This window comes from Eleginops maclovinus, chromosome 4 (genome assembly GCF_036324505.1).
Source record: "Eleginops maclovinus isolate JMC-PN-2008 ecotype Puerto Natales chromosome 4, JC_Emac_rtc_rv5, whole genome shotgun sequence".
Classification (NCBI taxonomy): Eukaryota; Metazoa; Chordata; class Actinopteri; order Perciformes; family Eleginopidae; genus Eleginops; species Eleginops maclovinus.
The window spans coordinates 9,069,259-9,088,929 of NC_086352.1; the positions used below are offsets into that span (position 1 = coordinate 9,069,259).

Genomic DNA, 19,671 nt, shown 5'->3' on the forward strand with positions numbered 1-19,671 from the left:
TCTTTAACACAGTTTTCATTCATGTGACATATTTTAAGTGTTGATTGTAAGACATTATTTATTGCTTTTAATCTCTGGGAAGCCCACAAGGGATACAATGTGTTGTCTTTCTGAGCTCTGCTAAATCATTATTTATCCATAAGTTTTTAATTGATTTAACTGTAATTTAATGACATTAGTCTCAATGTCATGTAGGAGCTTTTCTCTAGTGGCAGCTAAGACAGGAAGACCAGCTTTAGCTACATTTGTGGCCTGAGATGTCCAAAAAACACTACTATTTTATGGATGAAGAGCGAAAGGAAATGTACAGCAATATGTGCATGTACAGTGTACCCTAGCCTGTGTGTGATGAGTGTTAAATGCGTGTCTGCTTGCTATCAGAGAGCTGGTGGCACCAGTCCTCATGGCTGATGTGTGAGGAGGCCAGGAAAGGTAAACAGAGGACGGAAGAGTGGGATCGATCCCACTCTCATCAGCTCCCACCTCAGGGCCACGGCCCGGAAATTGATTGGACCCGCTCAGGGAATACCGTGAAGGTGTTAAAAAAAAAACGTGCCTCATTAAATGGGAGAAAAGGGCGCTGCTTGGCTTTAACTCCAGAGTCGCCATGGTGGGCGGCCAGTCGACTAATGTGGGGCTAATGTGTAGTTAGTGTGTCCATCACCTGGAGAGATGACAGCGACTGCCGCAGGGGAGCCACTAGCTCCCCTCTCGCTCCCCCTCGCCGTCTCAGAGAAAAACTAGCCCTAACAACCACTCTCTCTTTCGCACCAGTTTCGATCTGTCTGCCTGGAAAGGTGGCATTTAGTACGAGTTCCCCTCTTGGTAACTCTCAGCTGGGCGGCCGGACTCCAAATGCCACATGCTCCTCAGTCGCTTCAAATGGCCGGCTTTGTGGCCCTCGCAGTGTGGGCCGGGCAGCCATGTCGGCTCAAAGTGGAGACACAGGTTGGTTTCTTCTCCATAAAGGACAGGCAGACAATCAGAGAGATGGAAGGAGGGACTGACATAGAGAAAAGGATGTCCGATATCAGTGCTTGGCGGCTTTGTTGTGCGTTAGTGATCGAAGGGGAGTGGATTTGGGGAGTGTTGAGGGAAACATAAAGGATGACATTTCTTTGAAGGGTGGGTTGTATGGAGTGACTGAGAGGCTGCTGAGCAGTGCCACTGGCTGTGTATCCTCGCTGACATGCCCCAGTCCTTGCATGTCATCCCTGCTGTGATCAGAGCCTTTTGGAAGCAAATGGCAGGATGATTCCAGACACAGCTTCTACCCAACGCACACCTCGCTCGAGTTGTTTGTGCACATAGTTCTTGCCCTTTGTTTTAACTTCAGGGGTGAGATCGTAGGTGACTTGATTCATAACACAGAGCCATGACAACATTTAAACCCCAGCACAGTATAAGAAACTCAGGATTCATATTAATTAATTCATTTCAGCTAGAAAAGACGTTGGGAAAGTTGATATACGAAATCGATAGAGTTATAGCTTAAGTTCGGAAGCTTTTTGAACATTTGGGAAGCAATTCTGAGTATACACGTATACAATGTTGACATTAGACTTGCTCCCATAGAATCTGCTCAAATAAGTAATTTCGTTGTATTGGCTAATATATTTTGGCAGGAAACTTGATGCTACCTACGATTTATTTGCTGTTAATCCCCAATAAATGATGGATGATGGATGCCACGCTCAATAGAGACCTCTATTTGCTTCAAGTCATTGACACTGTTTACTTTTCTACTCAAACAACAACTCAAAACAAAGAAGTGATATGTTTCATGGTACGCAAAAAACGGCTGATGCTAATTTATTGCGTTATGTGTGAGATACAGGGTTAAATGAGTGTGGATGACTGCTTTACACGCACATCTGTCCCATTCGAATTACACATTTTGGGTTTAATTCACCTGCTCTAACCTTGTTGTTCATGCATGATCGGCTCTAAGACGGGACGGTTTGTATACATTGGCTAATGCTCTGTTAGAAGAACAATAAACAAAATAGTTTTCAGAAAGAGAACAATAGCTCTCTCTGTCCTATTTGATATGTGACTCCTTTGCATGCAGCGACTTCTTGTGTTGTACAGTTGTCGGCGTCAGAATGAAATGGAGCGTGCATTGTTTTTTGCTGGATGATGCTTTGTAGGACGTTTTGGGGGAGGGCAACTCGCAGCGTCTCGCGTTTACGTTGGCGGCAATTGGGGCAATCTTTGACACGCACATTGGCAATTGTATGCACAGACGTTAACAAAGCCACTCGCACACCTATGTAGACAGATACGCTGCTGCACATAGGTACAAACGCTCAAACACACGGAAAGACACACTTAGAAATAGATAGGCTACACCTGGCTACATGAAACATCCTTTGCGAGGATTAAATCAGCACTTCAAAAGAGCAGGAAACAAAAACACTCCCAGCGGAGGAGAGGGTAGCGGCTCCGCAGCCGAGACTGTCATCTCCAGACGGAGCGAGGGAGTGGGAGAGGAGGGGAAGGAGGGAGGAGAGTGAGGAGGGGAGGAGGAGGAGGGCGGAGTTTTCAGGTGTGCTGACTGGAAGGTGTGTGTTTCTGTGAACAGACTTATTTATGTGTGTGTGATGAACTGTTGGTCTGTTCTCTGTTTGGTAAGGGTGCGATAGTATTTTTGGTAAAACAATGCACTGAATTATTTAAAAATATAAAACATTTCTTTACAGTCTTTCCTTTCAGAGAACTCCTAAGAATGAACCATGTACTGAAGTGATTAAATCAACTGGAACATATGCAAAAATTGACTACAGAAAAATGACTGGAAGGGAACATTTAATTTCCCCCATGCCCAAAAATCTCAAACCTAAAAAAAGACATTAATTAAATCTAATGTAAAAAAAAAGATGTACCCTGACAAAGAAAATATTATTTCTATGATAATTATCTACGATTTCCAGTACACAAAGTGACATTTTCCAGTTGAAAAATGAAGACATGTCAAACTACATTTGGATGCAGGGTCAGGATTTGAACCATACAGTATATGGAACCCACAACACATCAGAGACTGTGCTGACCCCCCACCTTCAAAACACCAAACGTAATGTGAATGATGTCATTGTGATGAATGTGGTTTTATTGCTGGATCTTAATTCGACTTTCAGCACTTAAGCACTTGTTAAATAAAATGTATTATTATTATATATGCTTTTTTTCTCGATAGATTGTCAAAATATAGAAACCAATTTGGAATTTAAACTGTCGAATAAGGATTAAATGCTGTTCTCAATGCATTTGTTAAAGACGAAATGATACTAAAATCCATATTTACGTTTTTGAATCATGATTTAAATCATAATCATGTGTTTATTCTACATAAAATAAAACATGTGGTTTTGATGTCAAATGCTTTTCTAAGAGGCAGTGACAGTGTGTTTTTTCTCCGTGTGTGTGTGTGTTCAGGTGGAGTTCGAGTGGCTGCGGCAGTACTGGTTTCAGGGCCGGCGCTTCGCCCGCTTCTGCAGCTGGTGGACCGGACCCATGGAGCAGCTGGAGAAGGACTGGAAGCTGATGGAGACGATGGTGAGGCCGCTCACACACTGCGGGTCACACAGCATCCTCACCTTCCTGTGTCTTTATACTCAATGCCACACACATTACTTCACTTATCCTTCAGGAGTTGAATTCAATACTTTTCCATTTTATTGTGGAGGCTGTTTCTTTAGCAGCAACGTTTTTTGCCACTCCTGAAAATACATTTAATAAAAAACGTAAATAGGTTTTGAAATATACACAATCCTGTTTCATAAGAGAATACAGAGCCATCTCTATTGACACAGTATTTTTTGTATATTAAAAAACATACAAAACATATAAATACATTTTTACAGTTTAAAAAATAATATAGCAAATAAATAATAATACAATTAAATGCATTTATATTATAAAGATGATAGTAATACAAATAAAATGTATAATAAAAAAAACATAATTGTATAATAAAAATAATTTTTCTATTAATCTAAGAATAATATAAGCAGCTCTTTAACTACAGCAGGCACTCTGTCGTTTCATAATCAGGCTTTCCACCTCTCTAAATGCTCAACATGCCTCTGCTTGTGCTTCTTATACAAACTACACGAGTGATTCGCTGTCCAATAATGCTCCTCACAAGGAAGGGAGTGTTTAAAACGACATGATGGATTGCCCAACTTCTCAACACGCCGCATTATTAAGGATGTGTCATGTGTTTAATTGTTGCCTCGCAGAAGTTTTATTAGAAAGGAACGTGGGCACGCGGCTATTAGTTAGACACCACAGTAAAGGATTCACTTAGTAATGTCAGACTCATAATTAAGGCACCTTAGTCACAGGCCTTTGGAGTACAAACGTGCCACACACAAACACACACACACACACAATACTGGAGATATAATGGCTCACAAACACACATGGATACATGCTCGCTTTCTCTCCTTCTTCACACCTGATGCAGTCAATTTAATTCAATTCAAATAGCTTTATTAGCATGACCATGACATACAGTATTGCCAAAGATTTGTATGATTACGACATCATTTGAAATGTACTGAAAACAAAACAACGAACAACAGAAAAAGTGAAGGCGAGTTATTGATTGCTGTGCAGGATAATGCTGATTCAATTCATATAATAAATGTATAAGAAAATAAAGAGATGTGAGACCTGGTGTATCCGATGCAGTCCGTGTCTCACAGCTCGCTTTCAAAGAGTGTGTGTTTTCCTGTCTCTACGTGTGTGTTTGAAACCCGGAAGGCGGAAGCAGCAGGGGGCACTCTTGTATCACTGAAGCAGGGAGCGACAGAGCCGTGCTCCTCTTTTCCTCTCTGCTCCCTCTCTCTCTCTCTCTCTCTCTCTCTCCTTGGCTCTCTGTGCCTCTTTATGTCTCTCGCCCTCTCCTGCTGTCTCTGGGAGCTCTCTGTCTCTGTCAGTGTCGAGCGCTGAGCAGTAATCACATCTAATGCTCAGGCGGGGATAAAGACAGGGGCTGGAGGAGAACGGTGCTGCTGCTCCAGTCGTAGTCTCTCTCTCTCTCTCTCTCTCTCTCTCTCTCTCTCTACATCTCTCTCTCTCTCTCAGTTAGTGGAACAGCCTGGCAGAGGGTGGGTGGGGGGGATGGAGGGGGTTCGTAGACAGGGGCTAAACTCATCTAGAGCTCCACCTCCGGGCCCAGATGAAGTGTGTGATTTGGACCTGTATTTAGAAAAGGGCATCAGTGAAATGTGAGGTCTTTCTCTCTCTCTGTTGCCGTGTCTCCATCACTCTCAGACGGGCAGGCAAACCATGTCGTGTGTGTGTGTGTGTGTGTGTGTGTGTGTGTGTGTGTGTGTGTGTGTGTGTGTGTGTGTGTGTGTGTGTGTGTGTGTGTGTGTCAGTCATGTGGATTTCTGTCATGCAGTAGAAACTTCCAATTTGACACAATACAGTCAATAAAACGTGAGCTACTTTATTGTATAACAAAATAACACAAGTCAAATCTAAATATGTATTTAAAGTACAGTTATTTCTAGTATTATTTTATACTGATTAAATCTCAAATAAATCAAATAACTGATTATGTCACCGTGTAAATTATTTCATGTGTCACATCACACAAAAGCAAGTTTATCGTCTGCAGAAAATCGTATTGAACCTTCGCAAAAATAACACACTGGTGCATGCATGAATGTAATCACTCTCTATTGTGATGAAAGACAACATTATTGCGCTCGCAAGCAATATTTACATACATGCATCGACCGCCGATACGCTGATGAAAAGCACTTTATAGATGTGACTTATAGATTTTCCTTTTGCAGGTTTCGATAGCTGTGGCTTTCTCTTCGGCAGTCAGATTAAAACGCATTCCTCTAAATTACCGTGAGTTATTTAAATTACGCCGGTCCCCCCCTACATTCCTTTATTGCATATATTTTACATTTTGAAGCTTGCAACTGACAGTACGGTGTAATTTAGTGATATGCGACTGACCTACCGCGCGCAGATTTATTTATCCTCCCTTCTCTCGCCTGCAGAGTGTATTTTAATACGGCATTATTTTTCGTCAAATCTGATATCACCATGGGTGTTTTAAAATAACAAATATATGTCTCTTTAAATAGGGTTTATAAATTGACACTGTTGTTTTATTCTCCGCGCTGTAGCAATAAAACAGCCTATTGTTTTATCCTGCTAAAATAGTAATACAAACAGCCAGCCCCCCGCTCTTTATTGTCATATTTAGCACGGGATGCACCGGGCTGTGTATGCGTTTGTTAGTGTGTACGAAGAATATTGCAATATGTGTGTGTGTGTTGGAGGGGGGGGGGGGGGACTAGCTCCTGTTTATGGATACTGTCTCTCCCTGGGGCTCCCTCTCTGCTCCTCAGCCTGTTGTCATGCAAATACTCACCCTTCCATTTGAATGACATTCTGATAAAATACATAAATAAAGAAAGAAAAAAAATCAGACACAAAACAAGTCCACTCTCTTGCTCGCCTCTTTTTAGGGAACCTCATGATTTTTTTTCTTGATAGAAACAAAGAGACATGCTGCGAAACTTTGTGTGTAGGTATTTGAATGTACAGCAAAGTGTGCGTGGTGGGGGAGTTAGTGTATAGAAGGTAAAGGTTTTTTAACTCAAAGGCTCTACGTTCCCCTGTGATCCAGGGTGCTGCAGTCCGTTTAGACCCGCCTCGCTCGCGGCTCCACGTTCCCCCAGGACGCTGCTATCATGGCTATCATACAAAAGTGACATTTCCTTAAACTAGCAACAATGAATAGCTTCCGTCTGACTGACAATAGACAGAGAGCCTTGGCTTTATGCAGAATATTTTAAATACCGGTGTGGTATTTTTTATCTTTCCTCTTTTCTCTGTGGGGGAGAAGCGACAGCTCCTAGCCCATCTCCCCCTTTTTTTTCCCTGTCCTGTGTGTGTGTGTGTGTGTGTGTGTGTGTGTGTGTGTGTGTGTGTGTGTGTGTGTGTGTGTGTGTGTGTGTGTGTGTGTGTGTGTGTGTGTGTGTGTGTGTGTGTGTGTGTGTGTGTGTGTGTGTGTGTGTGTGTGTGTGTGTGTGTGTGCCATTGATGTTAATGTATGCGCTTGGCATGACTTTAATTGATTTAGCAGCTCTGCTTGCACAGTACAGCTTTTTCCCTAATTTGTCACTTTCCTGACTTCTGTGGCTGCTCATCTCACAACTTCAAAAGCCACCGCGGAAGCAAAGAGATTTCAACGCTCGTCCTCTCCCTCTCTCCCCCTCTTTATGTTCTTCCTTTCTCTTGTTCTCTCCCTCTCCCGCTCCTGCTATCTCGCCACATCTCTGTCTCCTTCTCACACTTTCTCCCTCATTTGACAGGAGAACGAGCCTTGTAGATGGAAATCTTTTCAACACATATCAAGGAAATTAATCTACTTTCATAATAAATGGGATCCACTCAGTTGAATACATTTGTATACTTCAAGATGTACAAAACAGGAAGTGGTATCGGGGCCATGTCTGCCTCTACTCCCTTCACCCAGCCTGTCACTCCCTGTTTTCACATGGTTTGGTCACGCACGCATATATGCCGTGCATATTTTTTCTCTCCCTCATTGTGTGACAAAATGTACCTCCTCTGACTTGTAATAGACGCCGACTTTTGTGTGTGAATGGGCTTAGTGACCATATCATATTCTCCCCCCTCCCTGTCTTCGGAAACATGGTGGGCCGCTGAGGAGGGTTGCACTGCAATCACACACAGCGTGGCCCTCTCGCCATCGATAGCTGATTAGGTTATTGACCTAGCGTGTGGAGGGTCTGCGCTGAGGAGCGGGTCGGGGAGGGAATGTACTGAGCTGTAGAGACAGAGGGGGAGGAGGTAAAATAAAGAGAGAGGGCTTGTGTGTGTTGGGGAGGAGGGGTGGGGGGGTCAATGTAAATGTTATTGCTGTGTGAGCTCATTTGATCAAAGTCCTGGAAAGGTTAAGCGAATCCAATCTGGTTTTGTATGGCAGAGTGGAGACACAGGCGCTGGGGAAGAAACCCCCAGGACGGAGAATGGATTATCATATTGGCGCTGGAGTAGCAGGGGCCTCCGATGGACAGTTTACCCTGCCCGTAATGCGTTTAGACAGCAATTGGCCTTAATAACCTTTATTGACTTCAGCGGGTCAGTGCCAAGAATCTAATTATCAAAGTGTATCAATTTCATTGGAGTTTAGAGTTGCACCGCTCAAAATAATTATTTTAAGGTCGGGCCGGGGCAATTAATCCCCTTTCCACTTATTTGATGGCTTTGTAAAACATTATAAATGTTATGGTTTCTGTTGTGCGTTTCACCGTAAATTATTTCGAGGTAGCAATTTTTTGTAATGCATTATTTGGAGAGCTGCTCCGGGAAGAAAAAAAAAAAAGAGCCAGCGTATTTCCAAAGCCATAGGCCGGAGCCGAACCGTGGTGCAGATGTTTACCAGCACTCATTTTTCTCCTTCGCTCGCCGGTTTACTTGCACAGTTTTATACCCACTTTATATGCACACATGGAACCCAGATTAATTATAAGTGTGAACTAAGCAGTAAAGTGTTTAAAGACCATTTATATTGCTCATTATGAAGCCATTTATTATCTCTTACATTAAATCACAGTGTGTTTATGCATCATATTGTTTTGCTTTTTAAGCTCTACACTGTGCAAATAGGCTTATGCATTTATTATATTCAAACTCTCTGTGGTTCTTATGCTTAAATGTGTGTGTGCATGTGGGTCTGTTTGTGTCCACGCGTCCTCACGTGTGTGTGTTTGTCCACAGTGTGAAGGAAAGAAGTAAATGTGAAGCTGCACAGTAGTTTATCCTTCATTGACAGTCAATACGTGCTGTTTCCTGGATAGTAGCAGCTGTTTTTCCTTATCGCACAACGTAGACTAGAGGCCTAATCCACGCGTTCATTATTGCACGGCCTTGTTTACCCGTGGCTCTATATTAGCTGGCTTGCTTTGCCCTATTTAGACGGAGCCGTATAAGAAAGAAATTACTCAAAGATTATTGTTATTATTCATTTAAAGAGGAAATATATGGCTGATAATACATTTTACATCACGCAGCAGCTTGTGTTTGGAAATATAAAATGAAAAGAAGAGACAGAGAGAGGGAGCGGGGAAGAGAGAGGGGAGAAAATATAGCGGTGCAAAGGTATTTGCAATTCTCTTTGAAGTCCCTATTCAACAGGGTAAGCTGAATTTTCGGCGGTGCCTGATAGTGTTCTGCGTAAATGCTTAAACCCCTTTAGAGAATTTTCATGGGCAGATACGCGGTGGCTTGAAGGGAGCGTTTATGTTACCTGGAGCCAATGCAGCCCGCAGCTTTGTACCTAAAGATGTACACTGGTAGTGAATGGAATCCCACAGAGGGTTGTCTATGACAGAATCTCACTGCAAGATCGCCGTAAACTGAAGCGAGGGAGAGGAAAAGAGCCACGAACAGATTTAACCCTGTCACTTCTCTGCTGGCGTCTCACATATGCATTAAAATACATGGACAGTGACACGGAAGAACAAAAAAACTGAGACACGGAAAAAAAAAATGAAGAAAAGAAAACACACTTTGAGATAAGTTAGACATTGAATTCAAAAAGTTAGAAAGTGCTGCAAGGAATTAGTTTTTTATGATCCTTTCAGAGACTTAGTTTGACTACAAAAATTCAGATATTTTTTTTTACTTAACTTGGAATATTTAAACATGAACACACAGACATGCACCCCGGTGTTCTTGCTCTTGTTGACACAGCTCAGGGTTTCATGGGGGACTTTTATAGGCCCTTTTTAATTAATCTTATATTTATATAAACATTTTATACAATGCTTTATTCTAATATGGTGCAACAAAACCTAACTTCCCCCTGGGATTAATTAAGTATTGGTGATGATTGATTTATCAGAATAAGAATACTTTATTTATCCTGTGGAAAATGTTTTTTATGACTGAATAAAATAAATATACAAATATTTATATAAAGATATTAAGTTAAAATTAGAATCTGTATAACCGGTATAATTATTTCTCACTAACAGATGCAGCTGACTCTCCTGAAAGCAACGGCATGGCGAGTTTTCATTCCTAAAATAGACATGGGCCAACTTGTTTGAGGGCGGTAGATGACTACATTTCTGATGTATTCGAAGAACTCTGACTTGATGTCGCAGTGTGGAAACCGCAAAGCTATTGTGTTACGTCCCTCCCATTATTTAGAACAAAATGAGCTCATCAACAAAAAAGAGAACACCTCATCCTAACAACGAGGGTTGGTTGGATTTTATTGACAGCGGTTTGGATAATTTATTTTGTTTGTCTTTGAATCGTGATGTTGACAGTGTTTTTACTGTATCAGCAGGCTTTGAAGGCGACTTGTCTCGTCTTCTTGGAAAACAAATGAGCACTTTACAGAGCCTGATCTGCCTTATCCGCTTAGCAGTTTCCTCAATCCCCGCATTTACTTATTTACTTACTTATTAGTTTACTTACCCCTGTATGAATTTAGATTTCTCTCCCCCTCTACTCAAAGCCGACCCCCCCTTCCTCTTCCTCTCCCTCTCCTCATCCTTGGCCCCGATCAGCAAGATAAGCCTTCAGAGGAGGGGAGATAACATCCATTAAAGTGGTAAAGAGGAATTATGGGGCAGCCCAGATTAATCACTGCTCAGTTTAATCGCATTCAGTGCGGACGGCGGGCTTGGCTGCAGGGCCCAGCTTTTCCCTGTGTCATACCAACACAGAGACCGAGTGTGTGTGTGTGTGTGTGTGTGTGTGTGTGTGTCTGTGTGTGGTTGTTTGCGTGTCGAAAAGTGCCTTGATGGGGTAGAAAGTATAAAAAGATGAAAGGGAGATTTCAGAGCGTCTCATAGCATAGCCCGCCCCTTATATCTGAGTATAAACATTACCACTAACCAGCGCTTGATATATAATTATCGCAGTACTTTGATCCAGGTGTAATTGTTTACTCTCGCAGGCAATCGTGTCAAAGTGGAAAGTATGAGATGTTACCACACACACATGAAAACACATTAATTTGTCACTTAAAGCAACTTTAAATGTATTTTTTTCCCAATTATTCAAGTTTACTGGAATATTTTTCTTACTGAAAACGTAGCCAGAGTTTGCCTCGCACTTTCTAAATAGTTCTTATATTTAGAGATAATACCAAAATAGATATCTGGTGCTGATATATAACACAGAGGAGAAAAAACTCAGACACTTTTATTAAAGTTATTTGGTTCCTCATCAGGACCTGCGATTTATATCTTGTATTGTTCTTTTGGATGTCAAATTAAATTAATTTCAGATTTATTTGCACAGCCACAGACACAGTCTCAAAGGACATCTTCAACACAAAGTAAAACAATAAATTAAAACTGATTAATGAATATGAATACAGCCAGAAACCATAGATCCTTATAGTGAACATTTAGTTTTTTTAAATCCTTCTTTTAAACAGGAAATGTCAATAACAGAAAACCAAACCCTAATCCTAATTAGGGTTAAAAATAGGGCAAAACTGCATAAACATTTGGATTCAAATCAACAACATTATGGCAAAATCAACCACCATATGGCAAAGGCGAGGTCAAAACGAGTTTTTCTGTACACAAAATATGCAAAACAAACAAAAACAAATCAGGAGATTCATTCAGAATCAGGTCAGATATCACTACATCATCAAATGACACTTTTAATCTCCGAGGAAGTCTTAAGCATAAGGTCTCCAATGTGTTGAGAATTTGATCCTTAATCTGCTCTTTGTTTGAGTGTTGCATCTAGCACATCAAAATACTAACCACTTAATACCTCGGTACCTCGCTAATTCTTCAGAGTCACTGGAGCAGCGATCGTGTTGGGGTTTTTAAGTACATAAAGCCTTCTGTGAAAACAATGAGCGCAGAGAATGGCTTGATCCTGATGGGAAGACGGTGTAAAATTGTCTGATTCGCTTGAATAAACGCAAAGAAAAGGATGGGAAATGGGGAAAGATTGTTGATGATAATTGTATCATTTTTCGAAGGAGGTGGAGGAGGTTTAGGGAGGTGGAACCGGGGGGAGGTGAGGTGAGGTGAGGGAAGGAGGGCATTTTCAGAGGTGAAGAGAGAGATAACGGTAAAGATTTAAGTTGGAATCAGAGCACGCGAGAAAAAGTAAACCAGAGAGAGATGAACAAAAAAAACTGATGCTGTAGACAAGGGGATGTGAGTGCAGTCAGGAGGAAGTACAAGTCCTCGGAGCATTCTGGGAAGTTTCATGCCTTGTTTTTTTTGTCTGAGCACCTTTCAAAACATGGCATCTACAGTATGAAGAGGATAAGCCAACCGAGATCAAACCTGAGATGTGTGTTTTCTAGTAAAGCAGATTCTCTCCCATGTGAAGCCTGAAAAGGAAATCTCATTTGTCTACAGCTCGGGATCAGCTCTGTTAATGCTATCCGTGATCACCGATTTTACTGCTGGGATTTTCAACACTGGTAGCTACACCTTTACAACGGAGCACTATTGGACATTTGCGTTCTTACAAACCCCAAAGTATTTTTATTTGAAGTGTTTAAATCATTTTTAAACCAGAAGCGCACACACCCAACGTGTCCGTTATAATCTGATATTACAAAGACTTTCCTGGGCAACATATTTTACTACTGATTGTTCGAGTAATTGGTTTCTCACTGGGTTTTAAAGACTATCTGATCATTGAGATACATAGTTGCCCTGTGTATTCTGTTATAAAGCCATTGTCACTCCATCCAGACATACAATCAGTAAAGTTTATATGATAAAATAAACGATGGATAAAACTGAGAATTATGAAAAAAAGCCCAAGACATTCACAAAAATAAAGAAAACCTTCAATGATTTATATGATGCATTTTGATGGTTATTCAAAGCAATTCAATTAGGTATTTCACATAAATATACCAAATAGATAAAGTTAATTTGACTGACAAACGTATGCATGCGCAGGTCACAGGTTATGTTACAGTGCAGTTGAGACAGGAAGGAAACACACTTCCATCTCACTTTTTTACTAATTTGGTGGAAAGCGGTTGTTCTTCCAGGTGGTGAATCCCCTCCACTCTCCTATCCTCTCCGTGCAGATAGAGCAATCTGATGCGTGGTGTTAAATGGGTGAGATGTAGGACAATGTAATTAACGCTAGTCCTTTAGCGGGCCCCGCCTCGCTCCGCTGGGATCGCCCGATATAGCGCTCATTAATTCCTATTTGTGTGTAATGAGAGGGTCATGTTGGATGTAATAAATGGCTCTTTTATTTGGGCGAGAGCTGCGGGGCGGCATCCTCTCCTGCCTAACAGTCTCATAAACACTCTTTAGCTGCTCTCATCAGCCTCCCTAGGTGGGGAGCAATCACACACACACAAACACACAACCCACTAGTGGGGGAGAGCACACTTTGTTAATGTGTGGTAAAACAGGTGTGTTTAGGAGCACTTGAGTAACTGACGTAATGTGTTTTTCTATAAATTAGTAGAAGTAAAGAACATTAGCAGAAGATTAGCTAGTACATAACAGCGTAAAAAAGTTGTGAGGTTATTTCTATTTCATTTAAAGGATCCTATAAGCATTTTGGCTTGGCAGTACCTACCTATTATAGTAGAAGAAGAAGAAACCAATCACAAAAATCACTTGAAGCACTTACTTTTGTAATGTATGTATTTCAATGATTATTGCAGTTTTGGGATTATATGGTTGAAACAAACCTATTTTAAGTCACTTTGGATGAAAACTTTAGCCATAGAAGTGAGTGCAATCCATTTTATCCATATTTTGATATGATTTCAATGTTTTTTTAATGTATTCCCTTTAACCTGTGTCATTTGAAATAGGTTAATCTTGATTTGTATTTAATGATAATACATAGGAAAGTACAGATTGAGTGAAAAGAACACCCTAAATTGGATTGACAGAATATTCAGCAATAAGAGTTGATTTTGTAGATTTAATCCAGAAAACAAAATGAGATGCGGCCACGACACATTATCACATAGCATTTCAGTCACTACCATATTTAGATGTAGTGATGCAATGCATTAATTCCCTATAATTAATTAGACAAATATACACCACAGTGTTTAATACTGCTTCGTCTGTGACTCATTTGCCAGATTGAACAAGACAAGACAAGAGTCTTTGAGTCCGTAATCCAGTTGTATGTTCGGCTTCATGGTCTGTGCCATTGTCTATTACTGTACGACCCCTTAGTGTGGAGAGAATAGTTTAAGGCAACAAGGCTGTCAAATCACAACTCAGCTTTAGGGATGCAGCAGATTTACTGTCACTTAATGTATAGTACTTTGAAAGATTAGAACTAACGCTTTAATTGGTTTTAAATTAAGCAATTAATTGAACCGCAATGATTGACATCCATACAGATGTGAACAATACTGGTTTGTCTTAAATAACACAAATCCAAAGTAATCCATACAACCAAAGATTGTTTATTTCTGATACTACATAGAAACCTTTAATAAAGTATATTTAAAGTAGGGAACATGCAGATCCTAATCTGTTCCATTTGACCTCTTTAGGTAATTCACAATTGATGTCACAGTAGTCGTATAAGAGAGTCTGTTTAGTTTCACCCAGTGGTTTCCAGCCAGTTGCAGAAACGGAGGAATCACTACATTTCAGACTTCTTGTATTCCATCAGAACTTTGTTAGCGACACTATTCAGCCCCTTCAGACATATTCCAACCTGTAGCGTGTCTCGATGGATGGAAACCCTTTTTATTGGTTTAGCATTTTTTGAAGAGCCGAAGTACGGCGCAGTGTGTGTTACACTGTAACTCTGGGACTCAGAGAAAGGCTGGCTTTGGCCCCAGTCAGCAAAAAGCTTTTTACTGGCAGGAGAGGTGCTGATCACAATCTGCTATCTAGCTAGAATCTAGACTCAGCTTTCATATAGTGAGGGAGAGTAAGAGGGTTTTAACAGAGCCAAAGGTGCTTGAGTGTCACGCTCATCGCAAACATCTCTGTCCAGCTCTGTCTTCATTGTCCTGAATTAGTCAAAGCGCCTCTCAGAGCTTTCCTGTGATGGATGGATGAGGCATTCTTGCCAGTGAGGAGTATGTGTGTGTGTGTGTGAGTGTGTGTCTTGTCTCAGCCTGCTGGACAGCTCATTCAGACTAAGAACTATGTGGTTTAGCCATTAGTCCAAACTGGCCCACACTCCTTATCATGAGATGGAGACAAAAGCCTAGCTAGCAACAGGCTGGTGAATTTTTATGCGATATTTGTGGGCCCATTGGACTACAACCCAACAACAGATTTGCCTTTTCTTCTCACCACCAAAAGGGAGCCCCACAAAAGCCTGTGAGTTCTGCTTCATTTGACCCTGTGGAAAGCATATGTCCTTTAATCCCGCTTGTATTCTGCCCAGAAGATGGAGTGCCGTTGGGGCCATAGAAAGCATCCCTGCCCACTTGAGTGTGTTACAATGCCTTCAAACAAAATCACTTATCGGGAGTCTTCCCTTTCTGGGAGTGCCTCTACCCCCCCACCCCCGACCCATTGTCACTTCAAACATGTTACTGTGGTGTTTGAGACACATTTTTCTAATGTTTTACACTCCATATAATCTGCTGTGTGTAGCAAAGCCCATTTTACTGGCTGACATAATTGATGGTGCCGGCGACCTTGCGAGGGTCAAACCGGCAGAAGGGTCTATGTTTCTATCACCACGGTGATTGTGCAAGAACACACGCACACACACACACACACACACACACACACACACACACACACACACACACACGGGTGCACGCACACCCACACAAAGAAAAGTTACTGATCTCTAGATGCCCTTCTTGGTTGGCTAAAAACATATTGTTGTACATCCTTCGAGAAGTTCCATTTTTTACATTTCATTGCTGAAATTCATTAGGGTTAGGGTTCATCCTGAGAGTAGACTTAAGAACTGCATTAAGCTGTAAAGGTGCACCTAATAAATTGGACAGTTTTAAAATAGCTGGAGTAACTGCAAGAGGTGTTGCAAAAACCTTGCTGAAAGTCACTGCTCTGTAAGTTTCAGCTGTGAGCACTGCTCAAAGTTGTACCGATAATTCAAAAGAAAGTCACACATAAAAAGAAAGAACTTTCTTGAATCATCTTTTGAGATAACATTTTTATAGAGCTCGCTTCCCTCATTGTCTTTACTGTTTCCCCTTTGATAATATCAAAGGTTCTGGAGCTTCAAAGTGTGGAAGACAACCCTGACCAGCAATGTTGACAACCTTCATTTCTTCCTTACACAACCAGACAAAAAGATAGACAGACAGACAGACAGACAGACAGACAGACAGACAGACAGACAGACAGACAGACAGACAGACAGACACACAGACACACAGACACACACACACACACACACACACACACACACACACACACACACACACACACACACACACACACACACTGTATGTGTTTATCAACCAATCTGACGTAATGGAAACTGAACAAATTTAATTTCAGATATGCCTCAATTTTGAACCATCTGTAATCATGTGACAGCCGGCAGACGGCAGGGAAAAAACACACACACATTCACGCACACACACACTTTTTATGACTTCAAGTGTGATGTCACAGAAAAGTGAATGTGGTCTGGGCTCATTTCTTCACGGGCTAATATAGTTTTTCCACCGGTGGAGAGTCCCCCCCCAAGAGCAATGTAACTCGATGGTGGCATGCAGCAAATACACACAGATCCCTTGTCCAGACTGGAACTGGTCCTGGCAGGATCACAGCTCCCCAGTTGTTTATATCAGGGAGCAGAAGCTATCCATTACCTCGAGCAAGGTGCCTGATGCCTTTTTCCACCAGCGGTCAAAGTGATATTGGTTTCTTGTATTAGAGGAGAGAGGATGGAGTCTGCCAAACTCCCACTCCCAGGGCCTATAAAATCACATGTCTGAGCAGCTGAGCTGTGAGGAAGTCAGTGGAGGGTCTGAAGAGTTGGAGAAAAGGGTTAAAGCTTGAGATACATCGCTGATATTGGTGAGACGAACAAAGTCAAGTTAGGGAGAAATTATAGTTAAAAAAAGAACTAGTGAGAGATTTTAGAAATGGTTATTTAATTGAACAAATCTCATGTTATTGCTAGGGTCAGATAAGATGGTTATTTTGTCCTGAATGATACACCTGGTGTTCTTCTGGGATGTCAATCTGTCTTGAGCTGCTGGCTATTAAAGCAAGCACAGCCTTAGGTCATTGTTTAGCTACTTACTGATGATTATAGGCCTAAATAAAATGAAAATATCCTGTATTTTCATTATATGAGGTCTTGAACCTCACATTTAGACGATATTCTTGTCTTGATAGGGATGAAACAAAAAAATGTCAATGGATGAACAAAACAAAGAATACCTTTACTGCAGAGGAGAGTCTATTTTGCATCCAGATGCTTTGTTTGCCATCAAAATCATCTTCACATTTGGTACTGAAGATTAGCAGTCTCTTCTGGAGATGAGGTATTGATTAAATGACCAACTTTATGCAGTGAATGTATTGATAAATAACCACTTTTATTGTCACAAACAGGAGGATTGTGTTATGGCAATACCTACTGGCCTGTTGTTGGGCCTGATACACATGGTAGTCGCAGGGAGGCAGCCATGGAAGTTGCCAGTTTGACGGACAGAGGTGCAGTTAGGAGAGGAGGAACCACAGCAGCTAAATAACACCACCCGCCAGCCAAACCTGGGAAATGTTTGGTATTACTGGTGATTTTGTTTACCACCTATCTTTTTAGACAACCACATATCATTTGGATGGTCTATTCTGGTCTTTTCAAAATGGTTAAATAGGGAGCTACGTTTAGGGATGTTGAAGTGTTTGTGGCCTGCAGACATAAAAAGGTTTCCTATATGAGGGAATGGCTGTGAGCTTAAGAGTGCTCTGGGTCCCCTGAAAGCCCTGGTCTAAAGTCAGCTTCCACATTTCATGGGGTGTTAACAGTCTCTCAGACATTCTGGTGGGCAGCGAGTAGCTCTGTTTTATTGAGTGTAAACCTTGAGTTCTTCAGCATCTTTTTTTAACCTTTGAGCTGTTATGTGACCCAGGACATTCTATTCTGTACTTTAGTTTTAAGGGATGTACACCATATTGTACACAATGTGCTGCAGCAAACCCTCTTCCCGCTGTGTTATTCAGTGCAGAATGAGTGACATGTTGTTATGTGATGGAATAGACAGATGCTTGTTGGTGTTAAGATACAGTCCTGGCTCGAGGTGTTAGTGAGCCGCCCCAGGCTGCCCTCCAGCCTGCCTTCGCTTGGAACACTATCATCACTCCAGCTCCCCACCAACCAAAATATCACCTCAGCCTGGCTACGTGTTTGTTTACCTACCCTGCTTCTGCACAGGGCCGGAAATGTTAAGTAAAATAGACAGGGTTGGGGTTTGTGTCTTTGAACCAGGGATGGAGGTATCCAGGTCCTTCATGTCCTCTTGTTCACCCCGGGATGTGTCCTGGGTCAGGGGACATCTGTGGTCAGTATCAAGCTGGGAGAGGTGGAGGCTGAGGATAGCTACTGTCATCATGGGGTAAATAGAAGGAAAGAAGGGGCTGATTAGTGTTAACACAGACCCGGAGATAAAGGGTTGTAGTCCTGCCGTGGCTGGCTGAGGCCGGGCTCGACCAGTAAACAACCAGTGGGGTGTCTAAATGGCCTGGTGATCAGCCTGTGGCTAAACCTGAAGGCCTCTCTCAGCACTGGCTCTTCTAAACACACATGCTCAACACACATCTCATGAGAAGGAAGCTTGGTAACACACATTCACTTTACGAAAGGCACACCTATACTCACAAAAAGAGAACAAATATAAAAAGAGGCTTTTAAATACACACCCACAAACGCACACACCGGTCTGTTTAACGTGTTTAATAGAAGGTGTTCGCAGACTTCAATGTGTTGGCAGGTGATGGGGTCAACTTCGGTGACTTCTGTCATCATCATTGGGTTGGGAAAAGCAATGGATAATGTGTAGCGAGGCAGTCATTAATGAAAAAATACCAACCTCCGCTACTCACCCTGTCGCTGCACATAATCCTGCGTATTACACAGCCACTAAAGAATGATTGTATTGCTTCCACTAAGAAAGACATGGTCCGTTCCACAGCGTACCAAGGGCAAGAAATGCATCAACAAAACCCTCATTTCAAATGTCGGCAGCACCGATCAACATTTTCTGAAACTGTCCAAGTCCGTTCACAGATTCTTCTCCGATAACAATGTCAGAAACAATGCCAGAGCCTTACCGTGTTACCGTCAGTGTTTACTTCCTGTCTGTCATCTTCTGGTGATTGCTCTTACATCCACCGCTTTGTCTTTTAACCTCTCCCCTTCTCTACCTTGATCTTCCATAACAACGTTCATTATTTCGCTTAGCAACGGTCTATTATGGAGTATTAACAACCTCTGAAATGTCCAAATCGACCAATCACAATTGAGTATTAAACTAAGCCGCTTAATCAGCTGTGATATACTCAGTTTATTGAATTATTTTGTTCTTACTAGATGTATTTTTGATACAGCACAGTTAGAATAAGCTCATCGGACTAAGCTGTCTTTCCTTTCCTGGTACTCGTTGTGTTCCTATGCTAGCTTTGGGAAGAACTAAAGTGATCTCACAAGCAGGTTTCA

General features: G+C 41.7%; 1 protein-coding gene across 1 annotated transcript in view; it reads left to right on the forward strand.

Annotated features, from left to right (window-relative positions):
• fto (FTO alpha-ketoglutarate dependent dioxygenase) overlaps positions 1-19,671 on the forward strand; it is a 116,547-nt gene that overhangs the window by 30,612 nt on the left and 66,264 nt on the right. Inside the window, exon 7 of the mRNA XM_063882507.1 lies at positions 3,439-3,558. Coding sequence (XP_063738577.1) covers positions 3,439-3,558 — 120 coding nt within the window. The remainder of the gene's footprint in view (positions 1-3,438; positions 3,559-19,671) is intronic.